Raw genomic sequence first — 26,874 nt, 5'->3', positions numbered from 1 at the left:
ACTCCTTTGTGAGACCGCCAAAGTTTATCGCTATGCAGCGCTGCGGGTTATTCTTTTATGGTATGCTTTCAGTTTTTTAATTGCTGCGCTTTTAACTGCCTGTGGTGACTTCAATGGCAGCTCGCATTCATCTTAACTTTTGCTTTGCGTACGTGGCAAAATCACGGAGCTTGCGATTGTCGGTACTTATGGTGTCGGTACGTCTCTTCCAGGAGTTTTCCAGGTGTACCACCTCTGATGCGCTCTTCTTATCCACTCTCTTTAAACGTTCAGCAAGATCATTAGACCCTGAGTTGTTTAGCCGATATTCAAAACTAAGATGGCGGCCCCCATTGGTGGTTTCGTTTTCGTTATAGATGAGTGAGTATCCTCCTCATTAGAGTTTTCCCTGATATTATCCTCGTTATAGATGAGCGAGTAACCTCCTCACTAGAGTTTCCCTGCTAATATTATCAATGTCTCGATGTTCGCCATGGGTGGTCTACAGCACTGACCTTACGTTGGCTCTCAAGCGGACCTCCGGTGTTCATTTGTAGGAGCTTGCGATTGTCGGTAGCTAGAGTACTTGTGGCGTTGGCGCGTCTCTTCCAGGAGTTACCCAGGTGTGCCACCTCTGATGCGCTCTTCCTATCCAACTCTCTTTAAAAGTTCAGCAAGATCGTTAGACCCTGAGGTGTTTACCCGATATTCAAAACTAAGATGGCGGCCCCCATCGGTGGTTTCGTTTTCGTTATAGATGAGCGAGTATCCTCCTTATTAGAGTTTCCTTGCTATTATCCTCGATGTCTCGATGTTCGCCATGGGTGGTCTACAGCAGTGACCTTACGTTGGCTCTCAATCGGACCTCCGGTGTTCATTTGTAGGTTTTTGGGCACCTTCAGCAGCAGCAGATCACGCAACGGCGAAGGGTCTCCCTCGCGGGCACCATCTTGGTTTTCTGCCGCTTTCTCCAGGAGATCCACTTCTCCGTAACTTTCTCGCTTTCGCTGTTGTGGCTGAAACTTGCAAGTCGAGTCGTTTTCTCCTTTGGTAGTTCCGCTATCTTTTGGTGTGCTCCTTTCTTAATTCTGTTTAGCTCTTGCGTGTTCTTTTTGTTGCCCTCCTCCAGGTTCAGCGGAGCGCCGGATTCAGGCGCCTAAACCCATTGCCGTCCAAGCCACGCCCCCCGATCCTGAAATTTCTTACCCGGAATCTCCCTGCTGCTTTGGAATGGTTTTATTTTGCATCAGTTTTATTCTGCACCAGGGTGCCACCTGACTGTAATTTCTTACCCAGAATATCCCTCATGCTTTTGAAAGGTCTTATTCTGCCCCAGGTTTCATCCTGCACCTGGGTACTACCTGATTCTGCAGTTGCTTACCCAGGATATCCCTACTGCTTTTGAAAGGTTTTATCTTGCACCAGAGGGGGACCTGATTCTGACGTTTCTTACCCAGAATCTCCATGCTGCTTTGGAATGGTTTTATTCTGCACCAGGTTTCGTTGGGCACCTGGGTGCCACCTAATTCTGCAATTTCTTAGCCAGAGTCTCCCTGCTGCTTTTGATAAGGTTCAATCTGCACCAGCTTTATTCTGCAGGAGGGTGCCACCAGATGCTGACATTTCTTACCCAGTATCTCCCGGATGCTTTCTATGGGTATTATTCTACACCAGGGAGCCACTTGTGAGCTAAGTGACTATCTGGGCGCTGATTTTGAGAAAAACCTTAAAGTTAATGTTTCATTTTTCCTCTTCCTCATTTGTTGACATTTCTTTTGAGATTGGATCCATTTTGCAAGGCATGTAGAAACTGGTAGTAAACTCATTGAAAGGCTGCAAGCAAAATAGCTTCAAGAGCAATTTTATCCAAATATTGAAGCAGACAATGTTCTGTCTCCTTTGATTTTTTTGGGGTTTGAGCATCGTTTTGTTCTACTTGTAGGAGGTGGTGTTTATTCTTTTTACCCTGCCTCTGGGTACTGCCTGTCAATCATTTTCCTCTGCATCTAGGCGCTGCCTCTGAATTGTTTCTCTCTGCGTCTTGAGGGTGCTGCCTGTGAATTGCTTGTATCTGCTTGTGGATTATTTGAAGTCACTTAATATGTGGGTGAATTTCTTTACTCTGCAGCTGGGTGCTGTTTATCAACTATTTTACTGTGCATCTAAATACTCTCTGTCATTTATCATCTACTTCACCCCACTGGGCTGTCAGCTTATAAGCTCCAAGAGATAGTGCACTCAAATTCAATGTTGACCCCTGCTCTCTAGCAGCAGTCTTTAAGGAGCTCTAAGCCTTCTAACCTGGGCTACACTGGTAGATTTTCTTCTGATTTTCTAGACTTACTAACACACATTGAGCACCATAGTGTAGATATTCTATCGTGGACCACCCTAGTGCCCCCGTCCGGTTGGACGGGGAATTGCAAAGGCTGAGTAACAATTTAATCATTAATATGTCTACCGAAGCGTAACTTGCTGTGCTTCCCCTGAACCAGTTAGAGACCTTGCCAGGGAGCCTGTGTCCTATTTCTTTGCAGTTTTTAATAATTCTGATTTGTAATACGTACCGGCCAACTCTGCGCACCTCGTAAAACGCAAGAATCTTCCACCAAGCTGCTCCCAAGTAACTGGTGCCTTCAGTTGTGCAACCATATAGCATGAGTGACCCCACCATACTTCTTCCTAATAACTGCTGCCTTCAGTTGTTCAACCATATATCATGAGTGACCCCACCAAACTTCTTCCTAATAACTGCTGCCTTCAGTTGTTCAACCATATAGCATGAGTGACCCCACTAAACTTCTTCTTTAATAACTGCTGCCTTCAGTTGTTCAACCATATAGCACGAGTGACCCCACCAAAGTTCTTCCTATTAACTGGTGCCTTCAGTTGTGCAACCATATAGCACGAGTGACCCCACCAAACGTCTTTCTAATAACTGGTGCCTTCAGTTGTTCAACCATATAGCACGAGTGACCCCACCAAACGTCTTTCTAATAACTGGTGCCTTCAGTTGTTCAACCATATAGCACGAGTGACCCCACCAAACGTCTTTCTAATAACTGGTGCCTTCAGTTGTTCAACCATATAGCACGAGTGACCCCACCAAACGTCTTTCTAATAACTGGTGCCTTCAGTTGTTCAACCATATAGCATGAGTGACCCCACCAAACTCCTTCCTAATAACTGGTGCCTTCAGTTGTGCAACCATAGAGCATGAGTGACCCCACCAAACTCCTTCCTAATAACTGGTGCCTTCAGTTGTGCAACCATAGAGCATGAGTGACCCCACCAAACTTCTTCTTTAATAACTGGTGCCTTCAGTTGTGCAACCATAGAGCATGAGTGACCCCACCAAACTTCTTCTTTAATAACCGGTGCCTTCAGTTGTGCAACCATATAGCATGAGTGACCCCCGCCAAACTTCTTCTTAATAACTGGTGCCTTCAGTTGTGTAACCATATAGCATGAGTGACCCCACCAAACTCCTTCCTAATAACTGGTGCCTTCAGTTGTGCAACCATAGAGCATGAGTGACCCCACCAAACTTCTGCTTAATAACTGGTGCCTTCAGTTGTGTAACCATATAGCATGAGTGACCCCACTAAACTTCTCCTAATATCTGGTGCCTTCAGTTGTGCAACCATAGAGCATGATTGACCCCACCAAACTGCTCACAAGTAACTTGTGCCTTCGGTTGTGCAACCATAGAGCACGAGTGACCCAATCAGGCGTCTATTTAACATTTTCAACCTGATTTTCTATGATTTATCTACAAATTGCAGACCAGCTAACTCATAAATCAGCAACTCATTTCCTAAGGGTGGAGTTTGGCATTAGGCTGTGTGCATCATACCTTACCTGATCATGCTTTAATGGTCAAATTCAGTGATGCACTTTGGACAAAACATTCTGTACCCAACCACACTGCAGATGGGCGCAAAATACATTTCAAGATTTTTCATATTTTGCCTCCACAAGACACTGAGGGACATATGTACAAGCCCCTATCCCACGGGAACGTCACTTTTTGTGAGGTTCCCGTGGCGATAGGGGCCTTGCCTTATGCACAAGGCAACATAAAGCCACTTAAACATGGCTTAACGCTGCCTTGTACATAAGGCACCCTTTCACAAGCATGAAAGGGGCGTGCAGTGGGGGTTGCGGTGGGCGTTCCACCACAACACCCGTTGTATTTGACGCTGCCCCCTATGTACAAGGGTGGCGTACATAACAGGCAGCGCCAAAATTAAGACCAGGAAAACCCGTTTTGGCTTTTCCATGTGTGCTGCCTTGTGTAGCACACATGGAAAAAGCAAAACGCCATGGTTTGTATTTGTACAGTAAGGTGTCCTTTCTTGTACCTAAACAAACCTTTTAAAAAAATGCTATTTTGTAACTTTCACGTGTGCTGACATTTTAGGATTGTTAATGTGCAGGAAGAGACACCTTCCTACACATAACCAATCCTCCCCTGCACGCAGACACCGTGCACGCTGGTGCAAGGGTGCCTGCGATGGCGCCAAGTTGTTAAACTTAGTGCCATCGCAGGGCGAAACGCAAGTCGTCACCACATTCTTGTAAATATGGTGCAGCCTTGCGTTTCTGAAGTGGCGGAGCGTTTCGTTAAGACCAAGAGGCTAACGACATGCTCCGCCACTTCATTGCACATATCCCACTGATTTTTCTGACTATTCAGAATTAGACCAGTTACAGAGATAGAGGACTAGATTTAAATATTAAAATTCAAGCTCATTTTCTTCCCCGTTTTGAGCTTTGGATGTTTAAATCCGTAATAGTGAAATACACATTATCGCATTTACAGCAATTGGATGTCAACCAAGATCCTGACTCTCTATTCCAATAGCCGGAAGATGTGACATTTGGAAATAATAGCAATCTTTGGTCAACGTATTTCTACAGTGATTCCATTGAACGTTTCCCTCTCGAATACTAGTTGTATAGTATCTTATTGCCTAATATGGTCTCACAATTTTTGCTTCTTCCATGTGGAAGCCTTGAGCGAGACCATATGTATATGTTCTTCTTTTATGTCCAAAGGCCAAATCTGCATGATTTCTTGTCTCCTCTAGGTAGGTAGTCTATTTGTACTTATTTCAGTGTCTGCAACATATACAAAACGTGTCTGCTCATTTGTAGTCAGGAAGAAAGAAACATGAGCACCAGCTGCTTAGCATCACTCAGCTGCACTGGCTGGAAAGAGTCCATCTGCCATTGCTGCCAAGATGTATTCATAGCTGCCAGGTTTCCCAGGTCCATGAGTGATGTACTGCACCAGTTCAGGTTTTTTTTCTTCTAATTGTGGGACGCGTAGTCCTGTTTTATAATGCACTAAACAAGACCACAAGTCCAAGAATGCAAAGAAAAAAAATCCCGCCCTGGAGCAGCACATCACCTGGGGAGCTTGGGAGGGCCATGTATACATACTCTCATTGGGGCATATTATCAAGAAACGGCTTTAAAATTATCTCCGCTTTAGCGGCGATAATGGGCTTGATAATATGCCGCAGAGAATCCCCATAGAAGCCCATGTTCTGTTGTCAACATGGGCTTCTATGGGAATTCTCTAGGGCATATTATCAAGCCCATTATCGCCGCTTTAATGGCAGTTTTCTGCCGCTAAACCGGCGATAATTTTAACGCCGTCCTTGATAATATGCCCCTAAGCAGGGACAGGCGGTCCGAATTAATGAACCATGGCAAAGGCTCTCCTTGCTATAGTTTTAACAGTAAAATGAAAATTTAATTATTTGAAAAAAAAAAAACAGGTATTTCTCAAATGACTCCTTTTTGCATTTAGAAATACAGGGGCAGATTTACAAGCCCCGTATGCCACATTTGCGCCACCGTTGCGTCACTTTCGTGACGCAGCGGCGGCGCAAAGCCAGCGCCATGCTGCGGGGTATTTACAACATGACGCATCTAGGGAGATGCGTCACGTTGTAAAGTCCTGCGCCACATGTGGGCGTTCTGGCGCAGGGGGGGGGACGTTCCAGCGCAGGAACGCCTCCTAAAAGTGGCTGTGTGAAATCTACTAGATTTCACTCAGTCACTTTTACGGCCATGCTGCGTCAAAAAAGGGGCAACCCAAGCCTTGCTGGAGCTGTGTCGCGCTTGCGATGCAACTCCAGCAATGCGTCACCTTTACGGCAGCAAATGCGTCACACATCTGTCTATTCTTGCCCCATGGTGCGCCGTAAATGCGGTGCATCCATGGTGGCGCAAGAGGTGTCTGCCGTGACGCAAAATAACTGGCGCATCCCTGCTGATATGCAGGGATGCGCCAGTTATTGTAAATCTGCCCCACAGTTCTTACAAATTCAACAAGTATATACTTGACTGTCATAGATTTGGCACTCATGAATAACTTAATTCCTGCATATCTCTCAAGGGTGACAATCTAATGATATTCCTCAAAGACATTTCATAGGAAGGGCCATAATGATCGCCAAAAGAATAATGTTTCGCATCTGGCAAAGAGACATCCTGCAAGTATTGGTGCCTCCATCTTGACATGGGTACACAAGCCGCACCGGAAAAGCAACAATAAACCGAAAGTGGCACAAATCATATTTTTAAAACCCTTTGAGTAGTTTTTTTAACTATATGCGAACCAACACACCTTTCTCCTTTGCTTTGAAATAAACGTTCCTTCAGTCTAGTTCTTACTCATGCCCTCTCTCTTTTTCTTCCCACTCCTAGTTTAATATATTTTTTTAATCCTAGCTATGTTTCCTCTTGCAGAGCAGTGTGAGTAACTTTAGCCTATTGTACATCGGGAACAGTCTGCTTTGCTTTCAAATACTTTGTTACCACTCTTGTTCTCATTATGCCTGTTTTGAATTTTGATCTTCAATACATTACAGACATTTTCCAAAAATGTTGAATCCCACGCTTTAAATTCCTTCTATGAAACTCTGACAGAGGAAATTCCGTAAATTTACATTTTATATTTAATATATTTTTTAATTTTATATCAAAACTAATTTAGAGGACACAGGCAAAACAACACAACACATTTTGTATATACAGAAAAGTTACAACATTTGGTTTATGTATTATTCGGGTTGTAGGAGTGGTTTTAGAATTGAACATAAACATAGCTTGGATGTGAATATCACATTTAAGTGCGCCAAAGCTATGGGCCAAATATTTTGGCCACTTATATCAACAAAGCAGCGCGATAAACAAAAAAATTGCCTTTTTTTTCCAAAAAGAAGGGCTCCTACAAAACACACGCAGCAGAATTGAAAAAAAAAATTGTCTCTGTACAGGTTCTTATGGACAAAAAAATATTTTCCATCCGGATGTGAGATGCCAAGTCAAAGTAGACATGGTAGTCAAGCAGCGTTCTAGACAGGGTCCAAGGTAGTGGGGTTTTCCTTACTGGGTGCCTTTTTATTGTCCATATTCCTGAAAGGCCAGTGTAAGATAAACATTGCTGAATGGGCTCTGTCCACCAGTGGCAAGCTTATGCTTTTCCATTAACAGCATTTGCACGATTAGAGTTCATAGTCCAGAGGAGCTAATACGTGCAAGAAATTGCCGGAAGGTAGGATCCGTAATTGGGATCCAACCACGATACAATCTCAGCTGTCGCCTTCATCATGTCAGTAGAAAATCTGAGCTGGATTTCACCTGCAACAAAAAAGGAAAACAAAGGTGTAGGTTATTCTCAGCCAGTTTTACAGTAAACGCTTGAACGGACTACTGATGTCAACACTACTGGACATGTAACTTCTGGGGAACATCTAACCCCTAAACAAATGATCAATGTATAGGTCACCAGGCGCCCATGTATTTCCCATTTTGGGCGCTTTTCGCGTGGGTGCAATTTTAAGGTTTTCCATTTTCTTGAATAAGCAGTGTTTGTGCAAATCAATTTTTTATTTGTTCGGTCTTTATGAATTTCCACTGGCACTGGTAGGCAGTAAGTTCAATAAGAAAAGGTTACCCCCAAAAAGTAATTTAATACGCCTGGGCGATGGAGACAGTGTTGACGGACTAAAACACTAATCTATTAACATTATAATCAAATGAATGCACTTGCGATTTGTGACAACTATAGTAATCGGTTTCAAACTGCTTATTACATATATAATAAAAACATCATTTCACTATAGTCAAAAATATTGTCATTACAACTACTTTTTCGACAATTATTCCTTGTATTTACATAAACTTCATACAAAAATCATCCAATGTTCCTCAGGACGTATAAGTAAAACACAACCCCTACAACCCCTTCACATACAACACACATACCAACACTCGTACTTCTTGAAAAAGTCCCCTAGCCTTTGAAAAGGATGGAACGACATAAGTTTGGTATATGTATGTATAATAAGAAGTTTAAAATGGATTACTGAAGTTATCGCAGCTCGCAAGAGTATTAGTTTGTGGTTCGGTGGGGGTAGTTCTGGCCTATGTTGTTACAGCAGCAAGCATTGGCACGTACTACCGTCTACCATCCTACATGAATGTGCTCAGCTTACTTTTTTATGTTTACCAGACATATGATGTAGTACAATACTATACTTCAAGTGCTGTGGTATCCCAGAATAAAATCACTGATGCTAAGCTTCTCCCTAATGCAGCATAAACAGTACCTGCCATTTTTTCGAACTCTGCGGGTGGATCCCTAGAGCTGAGGTCACTGAAGTGGACGCCCGCTTCATTGCTCAGATAGCCTTTCCCATCTACATTTGCCTGTTGCCAAGGTGGTGTTGGGTATATCATCTGTAAGATTTAAAAAGAAATGTAAGCGTTTCCCCTGAGAAAATCACTCTATGAAAGTAAGACCATGGTTTTGCATAATTTTTTTTACTTTCTAAAACACTCAATGGTCAACAGTACTATATTGCACAATTTCATAACTTAAACAGTGATTTTTTTAAATTAATCAAAGCTACCTCAATCATGGAATAAAACAAGCACCAAAAACACTCACTGACATTTTGTCCACTTTTCCTGTCTTATTGGACGTGAACACTTCATTGCAGTCGTCATACAAATAAAAGTTTTCTGCAGGATATTTTACCAATTTGTGACAGACAAACCAGGCCCCCACGCCAAGGCTATCCCAGGAGAAGCAGCTCTAGCCAGCAAACTCACCACGAGGCAGCAAGCAGTAGCCACACCCTGACCCTTCCTGGATTCACTAAAAGACCAATCTCACTTCCAGAGATCCAACTTGTGGCCAGAACATCAACAACCATTTAGAAACACTGGTTATACAAGGCTTCGGTCAACTTGCAAAACTCGACACTGATCACACTGGCACCCAGATGCTGGAGTAAATATCTGTCACATGATTCCGTCAGATTACAAGCAGCACCTAGGCAAAACTATCCAGATACTTAATTTTGAAATGTATCCATGCACCCACAAAGGATAGCAGGAAAAATAGCATTTCATACATTTGCTTGAAAAGCAGAGTTCTTTTCTTCCAATCCAGTGATCATATATGCACTGGCATTGGCCACCGGCAGGCTTTAACAATGACGCACAGGACAACAAACTCAACAAACCGCAGAAAGTACCTAGGGCAGAATTTTGGTTGTACCTATGGAACACCATGGACTTCTTTTATAGAGTGACTTGTTTCGCCAAATGGCTCGAGACCCAGGCTCACTCTTGGCGTGGCAAGCTAACTACCAAACGTCTTTGCAAAGGGAATTCTCGTGTAAGTAACACCTTCCTGTCAAGACTAGGTCCTCAATTAAGGTAACTACAAACCGTAAGAATTATGTTTTGGAGTTGTTCGCCTATCATGGCTAGCACATTCATATCATTGATTAGCAATATCATTATTTTTCCTTTTTATCAGTCTCTTAATAAAACATATAATAAATGTTAACCATCCCTTTTAATTGATAAGAGGATGTGAATTGCACCCTTCAATGACTTTTTTTATCTGACATTTGCACTTTAATTACACAGAAGTCTGCATGGTTTGAAGAAGTTTTCCCTTTTTACCTTGATTATTTCCTCTGGCAGAATACTTTCTTCTTCTTCGTCTTCTTTTGCTGTTTTTGAAGAAACCGAAAGATACATTACTTTAATAATTTCTATTCCAGAAGTGATCCAGCAAATACTTCACGATTTACTCTAGCGAAGGGCAAATTCAGTTCTTTCCAAAGCGATAAGAATATACATAAAAAGTGTTCCTCAGTACTGTCAATAATAAGCTACTTTATTTAGCAGGGTGTTGCTATATTAAACACACCTCCTTGCCCACAAGAGAAGTGTAATTAATTACAAATAAAACCATTTTGTATCATTTACGCGCATTTGTAAGGACTTGCTAAATGGCACAAATACCACTTAGAAGACTGACAGATTAGATTGCGAGGGGCGTGCAAATTGGGAACCAAAGTCTGATACGATTCCTTCATACCAGGAGTTTTGAAATCAAATGTGTATTTTTTGTATTCCTTTCAAGTTTACTTTTCAAAAAGATATATACACGTGTATCTTTCAGGCCAGACAATGTATCACACTACAATCTCAGCACTGCAGTGGCAACATATTTACAATGCTATGTCTTGTGTGGATGGTACAACAGAAAATCAACATCGGGTGCTTTGCTTAGGGTGGACGGGGTGGCTCACTCATGTTGGGTCCGCAACACCCATGAAAGACAGGGCGAGAGTTCATGTTCCTGGGTGGATGGTTGTCACTTTGTAGGGGCGGGATTGGGGGAGAAAGTAGGTGTATTTCAAACATTCTGGCGCGACGCCTCCGACTCTGTGTTTTGATTTGTGCATACAAGTCTGCTGTTCTGCACATGTGTTCTAGGGAGGAATAGATGGGGTCACTAGTATGTGGTAGCTGTGGACTGCTTAATAGGTTTGTACATGTTTGTATGTATCAAATGATTATTTTTTTTAATGGGACCCTGGCCGGACACCTATTGTTGGCCTATTAAAGTCAATAAGAGCAAGTCGAGAAAAAGGTTTGTTGCCACAGACATGTGGCTTGTAGTATTGTAAACAACAGATGTGTTACTGCTAGCCAACTCAGTGGCCCTCATGTTATCAACCTCAGAAGAAATCAAGACTGAGTTAGCCCTATTCCGATCTGACCCCTTTCCCTTCTGGTGGCTTCCAGTCAGGTCTCTGATACAGATGCATTAGCTCGCAGAAGTCACACGGTCACTAACATGCAGGCATTTGTGAACATATTGGAATGGATATTCCACCAGTTTATCAACCAACCTGATGTGCAGGAAGACGATGGCGACACCTGGAATGGATAAAGGTCGTTCGTACTGTCTGCGACTGATATTTCCAAGACTCCTCCCATCGCTGCCAGGCTGCTTGTATCACATTGTGTGGGTGCTGTAAAAACAACAACAGACAGAAATGTAAGATCTTCGGATGGCCAAGATGACTTCTCACAAGGCACAGTGCGATTTATTTGAACTTAGATCAAGTGAAAGAAACTAAGCACTTGTGGGATTATTTTCAAGGTACATTTTTTGCATTTATAGTGTATTTAGCATATTGCTGACCAGACATTATAGGTCTTTTGGTGAATCTCTCTCTAAAGCAGATACAATGCTAACATGTTGAACAGCACTGAAACGGTTACCTGACGTGTCGAAGACACAGATGCAGAAGCAGAAGGGCCTAAAACTGGCAACGACTCACTGCCTACCTGGAGTGCACAGGCCTATGCTGCAGCTTGTGCAGAAGGGCTCCCTTTAAGCTGTGAAATAGGGCACAATGGGTGAACTGACTGTCTTGTGGGTTAAGCGTAATAAAAGCAACGCACAGCAAGAATTGGACCAGTTATGAGGTACAGAGATGGGAATAAGCCTGCTTATGTTCTTCAGGACAACAAGGGCTAAGGTTTGCACAAGGGCAGGTTCTATCTTCCACTATGACACTGATCAGATTCTGGAAATGAGAAGAAGATGTATCCAAATATCTTTCAGCTATGTCGCATAATTCATCATTTTGCTAAAATCACACAACACTAAACTCTACGCATCCTGAGGATGTGGGCTTTCAAAAGTGAGAACCCCACCTGAAGACTGGCTTGTGCTTGTGCTGTGAATCTCCATTTCCTGCCCGGAGTAGCTGTGGTCTGTGTAGTGGCCGTGCTCGTCGATGGTCTTGTGTAGCCTGGCTTCTGATCTATGTTCTGAGCAACTATCCTCAAACTCCTGTAAAAAAAATAATTATGTGATTAAAAAAAGCACACCCGTGAAAGTATACAACATGTTTGACAAGTAGAAACATTTATTGTAAAAATTGTCTCATGGCGCGTCTACTGGTGAAATATTGCACTATTGCAGTCACGTTAGGTTATTGATTGTCAATAGTAAAGCACAGCAATGGGTGATCGGTTTAAAAGGGTTCATCCAAAGAAAATGAAAAATCTGACCTTCTTACCCAACCTCACGTCATCAAAAACACCAAAAACAAGGATTTGGGAATTTTCTTCCGATGATGTCTGATTGGGCTGTGAAACCTATTTTGACATCATTCAGTAGACAGCCCCTTTAACACTGCATGCCGTCAATCATGTTGTGCCTGTTACCCCTCTAGATCTACTCCGCAGGAGAGCCAGAACCTCCTGATGATCAGCCAGCGGGTCTATGGACATCAGACTTAAAGTCAATGGAGCTGGGCGTGAGGGAGCCAGAACCCCCTGATGATCAGCCAGCGGGTCTATGGACATTAGGCTTAAAGTCAATGGAGCTGGGCGTGAGGGAGCCAGAACCTCCCGATGATCAGCCAGCGGGTCTATGGACATTAGGCTTAAAGTCAATGGAGCTGGGCGTGAGGGAGCCAGAACCTCCCGATGATCAGCCAGCGGGTCTATGGACATTAGGCTTAAAGTCAATGGAGCTGGGCGTGAGGGAGCCAGAACCTCCCGATGATCAGCCAGCGGGTCTATGGACATTAGGCTTAAAGTCAATGGAGCTGGGCGTGAGGGAGCCAGAACCTCCAGATGATCAGCCAGCGGGTCTATGGACATTAGGCTTAAAGTCAATGGAGCTGGGCGTGAGGGAGTCTGGTAACAATGCACCAGTTTCTTAGCTTTCAGAAGCTCATGATGATTTTCACTGATCAGAAGTAGCTCTCATTACAGGAAAGGCTGGAGACTCCCGTTTTAAAGCGATCTGTCAGTGTTATGATTGATTAGTGTAAGAAGCCAGCAGTCACATTTAACACCAGTTAAAGCAATACAATGTTCATAATGAAAAAGTACCATTTTGGGGATCTTTTTCTTTGAGTCTTTGCAAAGCCTGGACTTTCGCTCTGGAAAACAAAAACAAGATTCATTTGTCTTTGCACTTCGAAAAAAATCATAAAGTGAGATTCACAAGACACGAATAAAAAAGTACTTTAAATGCATCTCGCAACCATGCATCCACAATGCTAAAGTTACACCAGCTACTTTTATATTGTTGGGGTTAATCATTATTGGATTATGCTATGGGTGATTATTATTAGGGTCAAGTCTTTGATCCTTTTTTTAAATAATTTTAGTTTTATTCTCCGTTTACTCTTTTGGGAAATCTGATGCAAATCTCAAATTTTCCTTTTTTTTAAATGTACAGTGGAGACTTTCCCTTCACACCACCAAGTATTCTGCTGTACTCTTTTCGATTTTTTTAATCCAATGATTTTGCTTTCCTTTTGTATTTCCTGCGATTTTGTTTGTCCTAGTTTTTAATTTTAAAAAAGGGTACGTCACCATGACAAGGAATTCTGGGAGAGCTGCTCTGTAGGAGGGTCATAAGACTGGAGGGACAAGTGTTTTGGGGCATATTCAATGTCATGGGATGCGCGTGTCAGATTTGTGGGAAGTGGCGGGGGCTAATGTTTTGTTCCATTAAAATATGTCAACAAAGGTTTTTACACTGTGCTGGTATATCACAAACTACTGCCCCAACCTATAGTGGACGTACGGCTCTCAGATCGGTGTCTTCACATTGCGTTATATTTTCTACATTCAAGGTGACCACTAACAGCCCTGTTCAGGAGTCAGGGCTGAATAACAAACAATATCGCACTGAATTTATCACACGGTCAGCTTTTTGCTGTTCATAACTTCAAACTTGCCATTCTCGACCAGCCATTTTCCACCCTGTAGGCTTCTTGTTTCTCGGTCGAAGAACTTTTTACCCCGCCTGAAGCACTTACAATGGACTAACACCATAGCAGTAATGGTACCACTTTTACAACCGTTGTCCCCCGCTGCACCTACATCAGTCTACGCTATAGTGAGGCAAACAGTAGGTTCAGCAAGGAAGGCTGAAGATGCACTTGTATACTTGCAGGTGCCTCCTCGTGATCCTCAACTTACTCAGGCGAGACCATCCATGGCGAACCCTACTGCCTACATGCCTCGGCTTAGACAATGTTGGGGTTCAGGTTCACCCTCTTTCAATACAGGCTCATACCCTACAGGCAGTGGCGTGGCGATCGGCTGTGGGAAGCTCATCTTCATTCTAAGTAAGTTCTGACGAGAAAGGGGAAGCGGGGCCAAGTTCCAATAGATAATGGAGAACAGAAAAAGCTATTTCAAATATTGCGTTTAGAGACTATCCCGAAAATAAACTGGTGAAGTGATGGGAAGCAAGAGGGTAGCAAATTCCACCTTCAGTGATAGGGAAGTTGGAGCATCAAGTTCACAAGAAAAGATTTGTGAACACAAAGGTATGTTTGGAGCATGGGGCATGCCGGATGAGACCAGGGGCCGCAGAAGTGCCAGGCTAGGATCAGAACTGATCCATCAGCATGTAGATTAGGTGCTAGATGGCTCTGGGCAAACCGTGCTCCGATACGGAGGCGCAGGGATCAGAGAGGATCCCAGGAGCGGCAGAAAGGAAGACCAAAGTGCATCATCTGTCGAAGGGTGAATCATCAAACCTTAAGGGTGGATGAGTGCAATGTGGGACATCTTCATTCTGGGAGGATTACGAGGTGGATCTGAATCATTGTGGATTCTTAGGTGACATGTTGACTAATTGTTGATTTGAGAGCCCCACGCCCTGCAAATGTATATTTTTTTTGTTTAAAAAAAACTGTTTAAAGTTTGTTTATAAAGGTAGTAAAGGCCAAGAACATGCACTTAAAAACAGTCATTTACAATAAATTCCACAATACACTTTGTTTACAGGTCGATTCCTCTGCACACGAAAGCTAGAAATACTTAATTTATTTACTTTGCAATTTCATAGCTTTCAGCTGTGAACTAAAGGCCGATTGCCTTGGTTCCTGAAGTTTATCAAGCATGTATTTTCCCACTTCTAAGATGATCAACAGATAAGAGACCTCAAAACAGCCACACCAAGCACTCCCTAGGCGTATGCTGCTCCAAGAAACACTTTCTAATACTGCAGAAAGTGAAGAGAGCTGTTGGCAAACACAGGGCACGTTGAAGCCCTGCAGGGCACCATTTTAAGGTGTAAAGTGTCTTAGAAAGTAAGGGATAGAATCAAATATATTTTAATAAGAAACATGTGTTATCTGCCTCCGTGCATGCCTCTCCTTAAGGAATTGTGCACAAAAAAAGGGGGTACATGGAGGGAAACGATGAGATCATATCCTTCAGACTGTGGTTAAATCACAAAAATACACCTTGCTGGATACTTAACAAGAAAGAATACTTAGATGGCCTTTTATTTAAGGACAAAAATCCCTCACCACCCCCATAGCTGGCATGCCTCACCATCACCCTGCCGCCCGCCTCCTGGCATCAGCATGGCAAGCACTGGTGCGAGTTACGACCCTCAGGCAGGGGAGACGTAGACGCGTCTTCCTGAAACCAGTCAGGTGGTTGACTACTCGGACAATAAGGTGTGGGTGTATGTGATAGATATTAAAATACATATATTGCCGGGGGAATGTGTCTAGCAAGTACTACCTATTGGTGGATTAGTAACATTACTCATAACCCCAATGATCGATTAACATGGGGCACAGGGTTGATTTGACTCGTATAGAGAGGTCAACATGTTTCGGCCTGCCAGCCTCCCTCAAACGAGGTGTAAGGGCCTTCTACAGAACCGTTTATCCTGCTCTGCTAATAGTACCCAGATATGGAGGTTTAACATTTTTTAAACAAAAACAGCCAGTGGGTAAATGTTGTTCCCGATAGATTCACTTAGCAGTAGGACCAAGAGCCACACAGAACAGTCTCCGGACTCTACACCCAGGCCAAACCAAGGATCGCTGGAATACCTGTGTCCCTGTCAAGCATGCTTCCTTGAAAACAGACAATTTCATCTTGAGGTGTGGGTAAAGAGCAACCAAGGGGCAGCTGTTCCTGAGCATTACCAAAAGACAAAAAACTTAAAGTGAATCCCGACCTCACCAGCATTATGGAACTGCTATGAAGCTGCCTGGCAGCAGCACTTGACCGAGTAGGCGCACCCATGCAGACTCCCACCGGATACTCAGAATGTCTAGTTACCTTTGCGTTCAGTCTTCGCAGATGCCGGAAGCATTTGGTAGACCCGGACGGCGCTGTTGCCCTTGTTTACGCTTTTGTCTTTCACTTCTTTAATGTCTGGCAGCGAGTTCATGGCACAGCGGAAATTGGCTTTCCACGTCTTGGGATCTGGGGTCTTCTCCCCGATCTTGTATCTTCCTAAAGCAACAAAAAAGGTCACTGTTACGAATCCGTTTTATCACTAATAGAAAAAACATTAGCAACATCTTAGTTTACAATAAAAAACATGGTTTAATTTGCAATATGCCTCAAGTAAAAGTAATCCAATTAGAAGAAGCCGCCATTTTGGGTAGAGACCATCGTTTGCGAGTGGTGTGTGTTCCAATGCTTCCATTAACGGTATAGTATGACCTGTCGAGTGGCATTTCTGAAGGTTTAAGTATGTGATTTCCTCTTTTGGGGTTCTTGTGCCATTGTGCTTGCGTTGCACTGGTTAATAAAATGTATATATATATTTATTTTTTTAAACAAGCTGGCTTTTGCTTGTGGTATGCTGGCCCACCACAGGCACAGGGCGGCCTGCAAGCAGACACACGGTATAAACTAAGGAAAACTGCATTCTGACAGGATATCTCCCTGCTCCAAAGTTTTTAAACAAATGCAGGTAATACTTTAATATAGGCAGTACCTATTAAACCATTAGCATCACAAATCATTTTTAATAAATGAATTATGCTTCCCTATTCTTGCTATAGAAACAGCCTACCATAGCAGCCCTCAAAATGGCCATCAGAAGCTCTAGATATGATATAGAATATTTGAACAATTCCATAAGTGTTTTACTCAAAACAAATCAGACATTTTATACCTCTGTTCTTGTAACTGTCCACCTTGTGTGTTGAAAGACTTTTTCAGGCAAAGCAAAATGTGGAGACGAAATTCCCCCAACTATGACTAACCTTGTATATATTACAAAGAATGTTACACTCAATACTTTCATCAAGGAGGAGCATGTAAGGCACTCGTTCTCTTCATGCTAGGTATGTAGATGTCATTAACGCAAAATATTACCTGTGTGAATGGCCCACTTCTCGAACAAGCAAGCGTCTTTCTTCATTTCCCACCCGTGTCTGGCTCCGTGCTTCCACGGGATTTCGAAGATCTGCTCATCCTGTTAGGAAAGAGTGCGCGCGTTAGCGGGAAGATTTCTACAGTTTCAATTAAATGAGAATATGTGCATCAAAAGTACAACTCTGAGCACATAACTGTTGTTATACTATGGAATCTAGACTCTTGGATTGGTCGCATCTCATGCCTTATAATAGAACCGCATACCACTGCCATCCTTACACAAGCCAATGACTTACATATCCCTGAAAGGCAAACTTCAGCCAAAAATAGCCGTCATAGTAACTGCATGGCACCCGATTATTTTTCACTGCACAGCTGCTACAAAATCAGCAGATGTGTGGCTGGCGAGCAGTGACGCAGAGCGGTAACGTCGCAACGCAGAGGCACGCTGCGGCTTTTCTACGATGCGAACGTGAGCCGGCCTAACGCTTCCGGGTCACGAACCGTTTCATTTGGGAGCATCAAGCTCTCAGGTGACACATGCTCGTTCCCGGGGGGCCTACCCCTTCATGCATTAATATCGAAACTTGAATTTGCTGTCACTACCAGGGCTCGAGTCGGGGGTCCACGCAGGTACACGGCGTCCCCCCACTCTTTTCAAAGGGTGGTCGCCGTCCCCCCTGCCAAGACGCTGGGCCCCACAGAAATAAGCTGAACGTGTCCCGGTGTAATTTTCAGACACCGGGACACGTTCAGCACGTGACGTCATGAGGTCATTTGAATATTATCAGTCCCCCCACTTCATTTTATAGGACTTGCGCCCTGGTCACTACCCTGTAAAGAGACGTTTCCAGCACTACTTTGAAAAACATTACGGGTGGGATTTGTGGACAGGCACCTTGCCCAGAACCTGTCCAGAGACTCCGCCATTGTGACTGACTGACCAGTGTGAGTGCAGCCAGATTAACGCTATGTGATGCATCACTATGGACACTGAGGGGCAGGTTTACTAACAAACCAAGCAACACAAAGCAGCAGGACGACTGGCTGCACTGCGTTGTGACAGGGAGAAAGCAGGAATGAGCCATATCTACTAAGAGATTATGCACTCCTGCTCTATACGGCGCAATGAGTGCAGCGTAGCGCTAACACAGGCACCCTTACGCCATGGTGCAAGGGTGCCTGCGTTGAAGGCAGGATTGTTCTGTGTAGGAAGGGACACCGGCCTGCACAAAAACAATACTGAAAGGCTTTTTTTTCCTCTTTCTTTGTGTTGCAGAATTCAGCACACATCGAAAGAGGAAAAACGAGCAAAGATAAACGTATTTCTCCTCGTTACGCCTCCCTTAAGAAAGCATAGCATTTTGATTCATTCCCAGGTTCAAAATCTGGAAATGCACCAAAAACCATGGGTGGCTGCATGGGAACGCCCACGCTCCACCCATAGAACGCCTTCTCAGGGCAGAGTAACGCAGGCTGCACGTGCACTGCCTTGCGTTACAGCAGATTTCCCATTCCACGCCGAGCCACCGCGCATGGCATGGTAACCTTCACTCAAGTGCTTGACCCTGAATACTTGGACCTCAGCTGCCCTTTGCATGGCAACATGCAGCAAGAATGAAAGATGCAGCAGGTGCCATGGCACCGGGACCTGGAGGTCTGAGGGGCACGCTGTACCCCAATTATAGCCTTAACTGGGGATGGGGGTCTATTGTTCCTACTTGAATTCGGACCCATCGCACCCTTGCTATTCAACATGTAGTGGTGCCTATCCAGTTCAAAACAGAACCAGCCGCCGGTGGTTTCTTGTATCCACCAGCTGACATTTTGCAAAACTGAGGGGCATATTGTCAAGGACGGCGTTAAAATTATCGCCGCTTTAGCAGCAGAAAACTGCAGCTAAAGCGGCGATAATGGGCTTGATAATACGCCGCAGAGAATTCCAATAGAAGCCCATGTTCTGGTGTGAACATGGGCTTCTATGGGAATGCTCAAGGGCATATTATCAAGCCCATTATCGCCGCTTTAGCGGCAATTTTCTGCCGATAAAGCGGCGATAACTTTAACACCGTTTCTTGATAATATGCCCCTTAGTGTTCTGCAGAGACTGCTCTATGCATCTAAAATGACTGATATTCCGCAAAGCTAGGAAAACATAAATTATGTGCTCAAAATAATGTTGGACATTAGTGGGATGTGGCATGGATAACTACACCAGCATATGATGTAGGAACATCAGGAGGCCAGGGCACGCCTCTTCGACTCCCCAAGCCTCCCACAGTTCAGCATGAACACTACACAGGTCACATTAATACATGGAATTTACACAGAGTGCTATTTTCTCCCTGACCATCTACAGGTCATCAGAACTGGAAAGCTCACCTTGTTGACCCAGCGCAGGCCTGGAATTTCCTCCGAGTTGATCTGCATTTCCAGCCAAGGCCTCATGCGCATTCTTGTGGGAGCCATTATGCTACCTAGAAAATCAAAATAACGCATTGTGGTTACACACCAGACCTGAATTTTCATAACATGAGAGGTCAGCACGTCACACATTTACCAAAGATGAATGTTTTTATTCTTCATGAGGTATGTTTCCCAGCACTTGGTTATGCATAACATAAGTACATACAGTAGGTAACGTACAGTAATCACTTTGATTGTTAAACTATTGTTTATAGTTTTGGGGTAGTGGTGCACAATATTACATTAGAATTGAAAGAAAAGGGTCTTAGGGCCGAACCTCGAACGGCAGAAACTGTTTCACATATTCTGGGTCAGTGCAGTGCTTTTTGTGTATAAAGCTCATTGGTGGAAACATGGCGCCCTGTTATTCTTTCAGACAAGCAAAACTATATTAAATGAAACTCTGTTAGAAAAGGAGTTACTTGGTTAAAAGACAGTTGAACAGGCAGGTGTTTTCACTTAACCTTTGCGCCACTTGAGAACAGCTCAAACAATTAACTGCTAACTTGAATTTGTCGATAGATAGCAGTTCAAACATCCAAGGAATGGCCTTTGCACTCTACACCAGGCTTGATATGCAGAGAAAACGTGCAGCCACAGAACTTTTGCAGAGTGGAAGTCTACACCTTACAGCCCCTTTCAAGCTCCTAGGGAATCACTAACCAATGCAATGCATTTCCTTCAGCGGAGTGTCAGAAAGCGACATTACAGGTGCTAGTGCTGTGGATAGAATGATAACAACCGGGGAAGATAGCTCAGCAGGTTCATGCACCGTAACTAGGGTAGGTAGGTGTGTGTTCGTAACATGAGGGTCAGGGTTTTTTAAATTGGTTGACCGCTTTAGTCTTTCATCTGACACAGTTTGATAAAAGGTAAACAACTGACCTGGATGTAACCAACTGCTTCAAGCCTAACACAGACCATATTGAAGTACTAATTTTTGGCAAAGACACCTCGCTACAGGGCTCCACCTGGTGGCCTGTAGAACTCGGACCCACCACCACCTGGCAAGTCACACAAAGAACCGTGGAATAGTAATCAACAACCAACTCACCATGACCAGCCAAGTGAACACAGTTGCTGTATGCTGGACTTAACGCTCAACTGACCAGAAGACTGCACACTATACACAACTCAGCAGCCAGGCTCCCCGACAACCTCCAAACTCACAATCACAACACCCCGCGCCGCAAGAGTTTCACTGGCTCCCAATGCACAAAGGAACACTCTTTCCTCACTCACACATACCGAGCCCTACACAACATTAGTCTCACACACCTCAACTGCATACACTTCCACAAATCTGCCAGACAAACCAGATCAGCAGGACCCCTACTCTCACCCCCCCCCCCGCCCCCTCCATAAGCATAACCAGATCCAGCGGCTGTGCCTTCTCTTACCTCGCTCCTACAGCCTAGAAGGGCCCTACTCCCCCAAACCCCCTCCTCGGTTCTTGAACTCTGCTAGAAACCGAAGACCTGACGGACTCTTCACCTAACTCACCCCCACTCTGGCTTTGCCTATACTGCCCCCGCTTCAGCACCAGGATACCCTCCCTGCAGAGCTGTGTGCTATACAACTACACATCACATAACCCGGGAGGGCACTGCGAGTTATTTCCGGTGCTAGGAACCTGCAGGCCTGCACTGCACATGGACTCTGGCTGCCAATCATCTCAAATGTAGGAACAAAAACGAGTCCGGGCAGTCACCTTTAATCGACTGTGCAGAAGTCAAGAGGGTCCTAGTCGCTCATCTGCAATACATGGGAAACATAGTTTACCATCCGAATAAAGAACTAAGGGGCATATTATCAAGCCAGGCGATAAAATTATCGCCGCTTTAGCGGCAGAACACTGTCGCTAAAGCGGCGATAATGGGCTTGATGATATGCCGCAGAGCATTCCCATAGAAGCACATGTTGACACCAGAACATGGGCTTCTATGGGAATTCTCTGCGGCATATTATCAAGCCCATTATCGCCGCTTTAGCGGCAGTTTTATGCCGCTAAAGCGGCGATAATTTTAACGCCTTTTCTTGATAATATGCCCCAAAAATAGATATATTATCAGAGCCGTGCTTGGGCGTTAAACGTCTGTGAAGAAAAGATACGCCGTCGCACTGGAAAAAATTCGCAGAGCTGCAGCGTGTTTCCAAGTCGTCTGCACTGACACGAGTTCTGTGTATTTTTTTTCCCTTGAACTTCCTGGTCTTACGTAATTGCTGCAACAATAACGCGGCAGGATGCCCCCACAGACCAGCCCACCTGTGGTCTACCCCGGATATGAGGAGGGAGGTGCTGCTCTTAATTTTTGGTGGCACAGTAGTTTCATGACAATGGCTACTTTGAAACTTGTCTACAACAAAGGAGTACGATTTTTTTGTTAAGGACTAAAAACAGAAAAACATTTGCTGCCAGAAGCTAAAACTAAAAACATGTCACCGATGAAAAACAGTAAAACAGAATTGGCACACACTGCTGGGAAATACAAACAACCAAGCAACCCTTACATATCACCCAATTATGCAATGACATAACAATAACATGCCGACCACAGTGGGAGGACGTAGTCTGTCTGGCATGTTAAAGAAAAATCATCAAAGGGTCACGTGCACACACGGGGCTGGAAGTACGGCAGTTCACTTCTAAGGCAAGCTTAAAATAACTCTAAGCAAATGTTGTTCCTGCCTACACGTACGCGACCGCGTTCTCTGCTATTCCAGGAAGCGCAGAGGTTGACTGGAAGGAAGGCGCTTTTCATAATGTGTATTTGTGCATGTCAAAAATGTAAAGTCGCATACTTGATCTCCGTATATTCCCAGAACTCTCTACAGTGAACCGAATCAGACACACCCTCTACCCTTTCGACCACAAAGTGGGCTAAAGCGTGCAGCTTCCTGTACCATGTGCAACGAATTATGCTAGGTGCACCATTCTCTGCCCGTCACCTTTCCCACCCGTTCCATACATGCGTAGTTTAACTGCTTGTACAAGTGGCTGCCTGTGTACACTACGGGGCTTATTTACAACCCCCCTTGGGCTGCCGGTACGTCACTTTTTCCCATATTAAAAGTCACGCACCGGGGCTTGTAAATAAGCCCCTATGTGCGTAATTTTTCTTTCGAATGCCCTTTATTTCTGCCCACACTATTTCCCGTATCCCCGCGTCAGTTCATAAGTGCAACATTCTCCGCTTAAGTGCACTCTCCTCGACTTCTGTGCACAGTTCAATCAATGGCTGTGTGCACTCTGGCCCAGGGTCTGTGCGCGTAATTCCCCTTGCAGATAGACGGCCCATTCTGTCTCCATGCACTCCGTCTCCACGCGCTGGATGTAGGAGCCCCCATGCACACTGTCATGCATGCACAAGTGCCATCCGGCTGGTGTGCGCTGCCCACCTGTAGATCTGAGGCTTGCAATCCCGACGTTGTACAGAGCTGATCCTGTCTGTAAGAGCAGTGCCGCGCGCGTGCACTCTGCAAGGTCTGCAATGCTATCTCAGTCGGCGGGCACCCAGTTATAAACTGAGTGCGCGGATTTCCCAGGCCGTCCCGTGCTGCGTCTGACCAATCAGAGGCTCGAGCGCACCCTATTGGAAGCCTTCGAGGTAGCATCATTTCGGGGAAATCATGCCGTTGAAAAATACAGAGCTGCCGGGGAAGTCCACCGCCTCCTCCCTCTCCTCCCCGATTAAAGCGGCCGCCGTTTCCAAACAATGCCGGTCTGGCTTCCTCTCCTGGTGCAGCGAGGGCGCGGCAGCGCACCTCACGCCCCTTACAGCGCTAGAAAGCACGTGCCACGAACCAGCGAGACCCGCGATCAGCTGCCAGGACTAACACTGGCGAACTTTTTCTCTGATAAATTGACATTTCCTTGTCAATTTCTTCGGTGTTTATGTGAGTCTCCCAAGTATAGGGGCTTATACATGAGAGGCTTGCGACACCAGAGCGTTACTTTTTTAACGCTTGCGGGGGGGGGGGGGGGTGGAGGGGGCGCAAGCCTCTCAAACATATCAATGAGGTCACGCAAAGCCACTCTGCGTGGCTTAGAATGACCTCATGCATATGGAGTAAAACAAAGCAGCACGTGTTGCTGCGTAAAAGAGGTGTTCCTTGGGTGTTGCGGTGGGTTTTATCACGCAATACACATGGATTTTGACGCTGCCCCAGATTTACTTAATCACGTAAATTTGGGGTAGCGCCAAAACCTTATGCCTCCCTAGAGTGGGCGTAACGAGGAAAAATATTTGTAATTCTCCTAGGGTCATATTATCAAGGGCGGGCGATAACATTATTGGCGCTTTAGCGTCCGTTTTCGAGCGAAAAGCGGCGATAATGTTATCGCTTAATTAACAAGGACACGCTAGCGCGTTTCCTTGCCTTAGCGCCCGGTTCCCTATCGCCTCACCTCGCATCGCTAATGAGATGCAAGGTAGGCGTGCCCCTTACAACTACATTATAAAATATCGCTAATAGTGCTTCGCTGTATTTACAACAAAGCCCCGTCCGGTTTAGCGCTGATTTTCTTCGCGCTAACTGGACCTTAACGCTGGAATTTAACGTCTGTTAAATTCCAGACTAAGGCATACCTAACAAGGGAGGTGGATTGTGTGGCTAAGAACACAGGCCCTATCATCAAAGATATCGCCGTTTTCCATAGAACATCGCTGGAAAACCAGCGTTGTTCCATGGAAAATGGTGATATCCCCGCTATCGCTGGAATATTTATCTCCATGGCGCTGAGCGTTGTTATTACAGTGCTAACATGGAAAAAAGTTCCAGCGATAGCCGGCGATAGGAAAATGTGCGCTAAGCGCGGCCAGCGATAATTATCGCTGCCGCTTGATAATATGCCCCCTAGTTTTTTCCTCTTTACATGTGTGTTGCATTCTGCAGACACAGAAAGAGGAAAACGTCTCTTGGGGTTGGTTTTGTGCAGGAAGGTGCCCCTTCCTGCACAAAAACAATCCTGCCTGCAACAAAGGCACCCTTGCACCCTACGTAGGCTCTAGGCAGCAAATTGTGCGCCAGTGCAGGGGGAAAGCACAGGAATGCACCGTATTTTATAAATACAGTGCATTCCTGCCCTTTCACATTGGTGTAGGGCAGCGCAGCAAGAAGACTTGCTGCGCTGCCCTTCCCCAATTCTTCATAAATGAGGCCTATAGTTTTCAGAACTCAGGGGCATATTTACCAAAAAATCATGCAGCGCAGGAAGCCACCTTGCTGCGCAGCGTGTTAGGGAAAGGGCAGGAATGTGTCGACCTTAGCAATATATGGTGCATTCCTGTAATTTTTTCAGTGCTGGAGCACATTTTGCTGCCTACCACCAATGCAGGGGGCCTGCCTTGTAAGCAGGATTGTTTTTGTGCAGGAAGGGACACCTTCCTGTACAAAAACAATCCCCTCAGGCATTTACCTCTTTCTATGTGTGCTGCAGAATGCATCACACATAGAAAGAGGAAATAACGAGGAGTAATAAGGATATTTCTCCACGTTATGCCTCATTTGGAGAGGCGTAGCATTTTCACGCATTCCCAGTTCTACCAGTAACGGTGAATGTGGGGATGCCTCAAAATCCATGGGTGGATGCATGGCAACATCCACGCTCTCCATGGAACGCGTCCCTAAAGCAGAGTAATGCAGTGCAATGATTTGGTGGCCTTGCGTGGCTTGATAAATCAAACGTAAGGATTGTGTCGCTCTTGAGACCGTTGCGTGGCTCAAGAGAGACACAACTCTTTAACAAATATGCCCCTCAGTCTTTAGACGTTGTTTACGTTTAGTGCAGCAGCCATTAACCCGCCACTTTAGCAGTTTGAGCGGGTGTGGGGTGGGTTGTCACTGTTCAATTCTGTCTAGTATGAAATGTATGCAGATTTTATGGCATGTTTAACCATGATCAGAGACTCTGATCTCCAAGAAGCTAATAAAAACGACTTCTTGGAGTTGAAGGAAGAAGGGTGAAAAAGGGACAAACAAGGACGGAAAGTAGGAAGCACAACGTGACAGAAGGATGGAGAGAAGTACGGAAATGTAAGAATTTGAGAAATTTGCTCAGGGGAAGCAATCTCATAAATGACTGATTCACTCCCTCTTTCCTCTGGTCCTCCGTGTCCTAGTTCACATGGTCCTGATTTTAGTCATCCTGCTTGTCCTACTCCTCATGATTATGGTAGCCCTGGACTTTCACTCTCCCATCCCCTTGGTCTTGGTCCTCATTGCCGTGGTCTTCCTGATGGCCTTCTATTTCCACCGCTTGGTCCTACTCTTTCTTCCCCTAATCCTCCTTGCCCTAGTGCTCTCCTAGTACTGGTCTCATCCCCGTCCACCTATTCCTGCACTCTGCCTATTTCTAAGCATAGGTCTCTTCTTTGCCTTATTATTTTTCCTCATTATAGTCCTCTTCCTAGACCGAAGATTTGCCCTCTCCATAGCGCTAGTGGTCTTCCTTACCCACTACTTGCCCTATTCCTAAAATACTCCAGCTGAGTGTTCATAGATTCACATTTTTCTCTGTGGAGTGTGAGGGCACAGTCTGGCAAATTTTCAAATGTATTAATTTTCAATTAATTAAAATCATTCCATATGGTAAATATATACATTCACACCGTTCCCAATGTTCTCCTTGGTGGTCCATGTTGCGTCCCGTCTTTCAGGCAAAATCTTCAAAGTGGTTAGTGTGCAATTCCTATATGTTGAGGCTTTAATACCTCCTAAAACATATCCCTTATTCTGTAGAAAAATAGTCCCCTGACTAGTATTGCACATTTCCCTTAATGGAAATAGCCCTCACTGGCATCTAGGATGACACGATCGGCCTGAAACACAAAGTTAGTGTGTCCAGGGTTATGCAGAAGTCCCCCAAAGTGCTTTTATGTGGTTATTATGAAGTTAGATGAGATTTGATGTTCCCAGAAA

At 44.7% G+C, this 26,874-nt stretch overlaps 1 protein-coding gene and 1 long non-coding RNA gene across 2 annotated transcripts in view; one reads left to right on the top strand and one right to left on the bottom strand.

Moving 5' to 3' along the window:
• LOC146810987 (uncharacterized) overlaps positions 1-26,874 on the top strand; it is a 1,144,084-nt gene that overhangs the window by 937,858 nt on the left and 179,352 nt on the right. The gene's annotated exons all lie outside the window — the stretch shown is intronic.
• IRF1 (interferon regulatory factor 1) lies at positions 6,938-23,462 on the bottom strand. The gene is made up of 10 exons (XM_085618040.1): positions 23,353-23,462; positions 19,870-19,964; positions 17,488-17,587; positions 16,438-16,614; positions 13,225-13,274; positions 12,034-12,172; positions 11,220-11,342; positions 9,979-10,028; positions 8,610-8,739; positions 6,938-7,638 (listed from the first exon to the last, which is right to left on the bottom strand). Exons 2-10 carry the CDS (start codon positions 19,954-19,956, stop codon positions 7,526-7,528), a joined length of 969 nt encoding a protein of 322 aa, XP_085474166.1. The 5' UTR covers positions 19,957-19,964; positions 23,353-23,462; the 3' UTR covers positions 6,938-7,525.

The sequence above is a fragment of the Triturus cristatus genome, chromosome 7, assembly GCF_964204655.1.
Source record: "Triturus cristatus chromosome 7, aTriCri1.1, whole genome shotgun sequence".
NCBI lineage: Eukaryota > Metazoa > Chordata > Amphibia > Caudata > Salamandridae > Triturus > Triturus cristatus.
This window is presented reverse-complemented; position numbering and strand designations above follow the sequence as displayed.

Excerpts from the sequence above, each read along its gene's own strand:
- IRF1 (XM_085618040.1), bottom strand. The coding sequence starts at position 19,956 with ATGGCTCCCACAAGAATGCGCATGAGGCCTTGGCTGGAAATGCAGATC. Across the intron at positions 12,173-13,224 it reads AGAAAAAGATCCCCAAAATG|GAGTTTGAGGATAGTTGCTC; the intron begins GTACTTTTTCAT and ends TTTTTTTTACAG. Across the intron at positions 10,029-11,219 it reads ATCGTCTTCCTGCACATCAG|CAAAAGAAGACGAAGAAGAA; the intron begins GTTGGTTGATAA and ends CTTCAAAAACAG.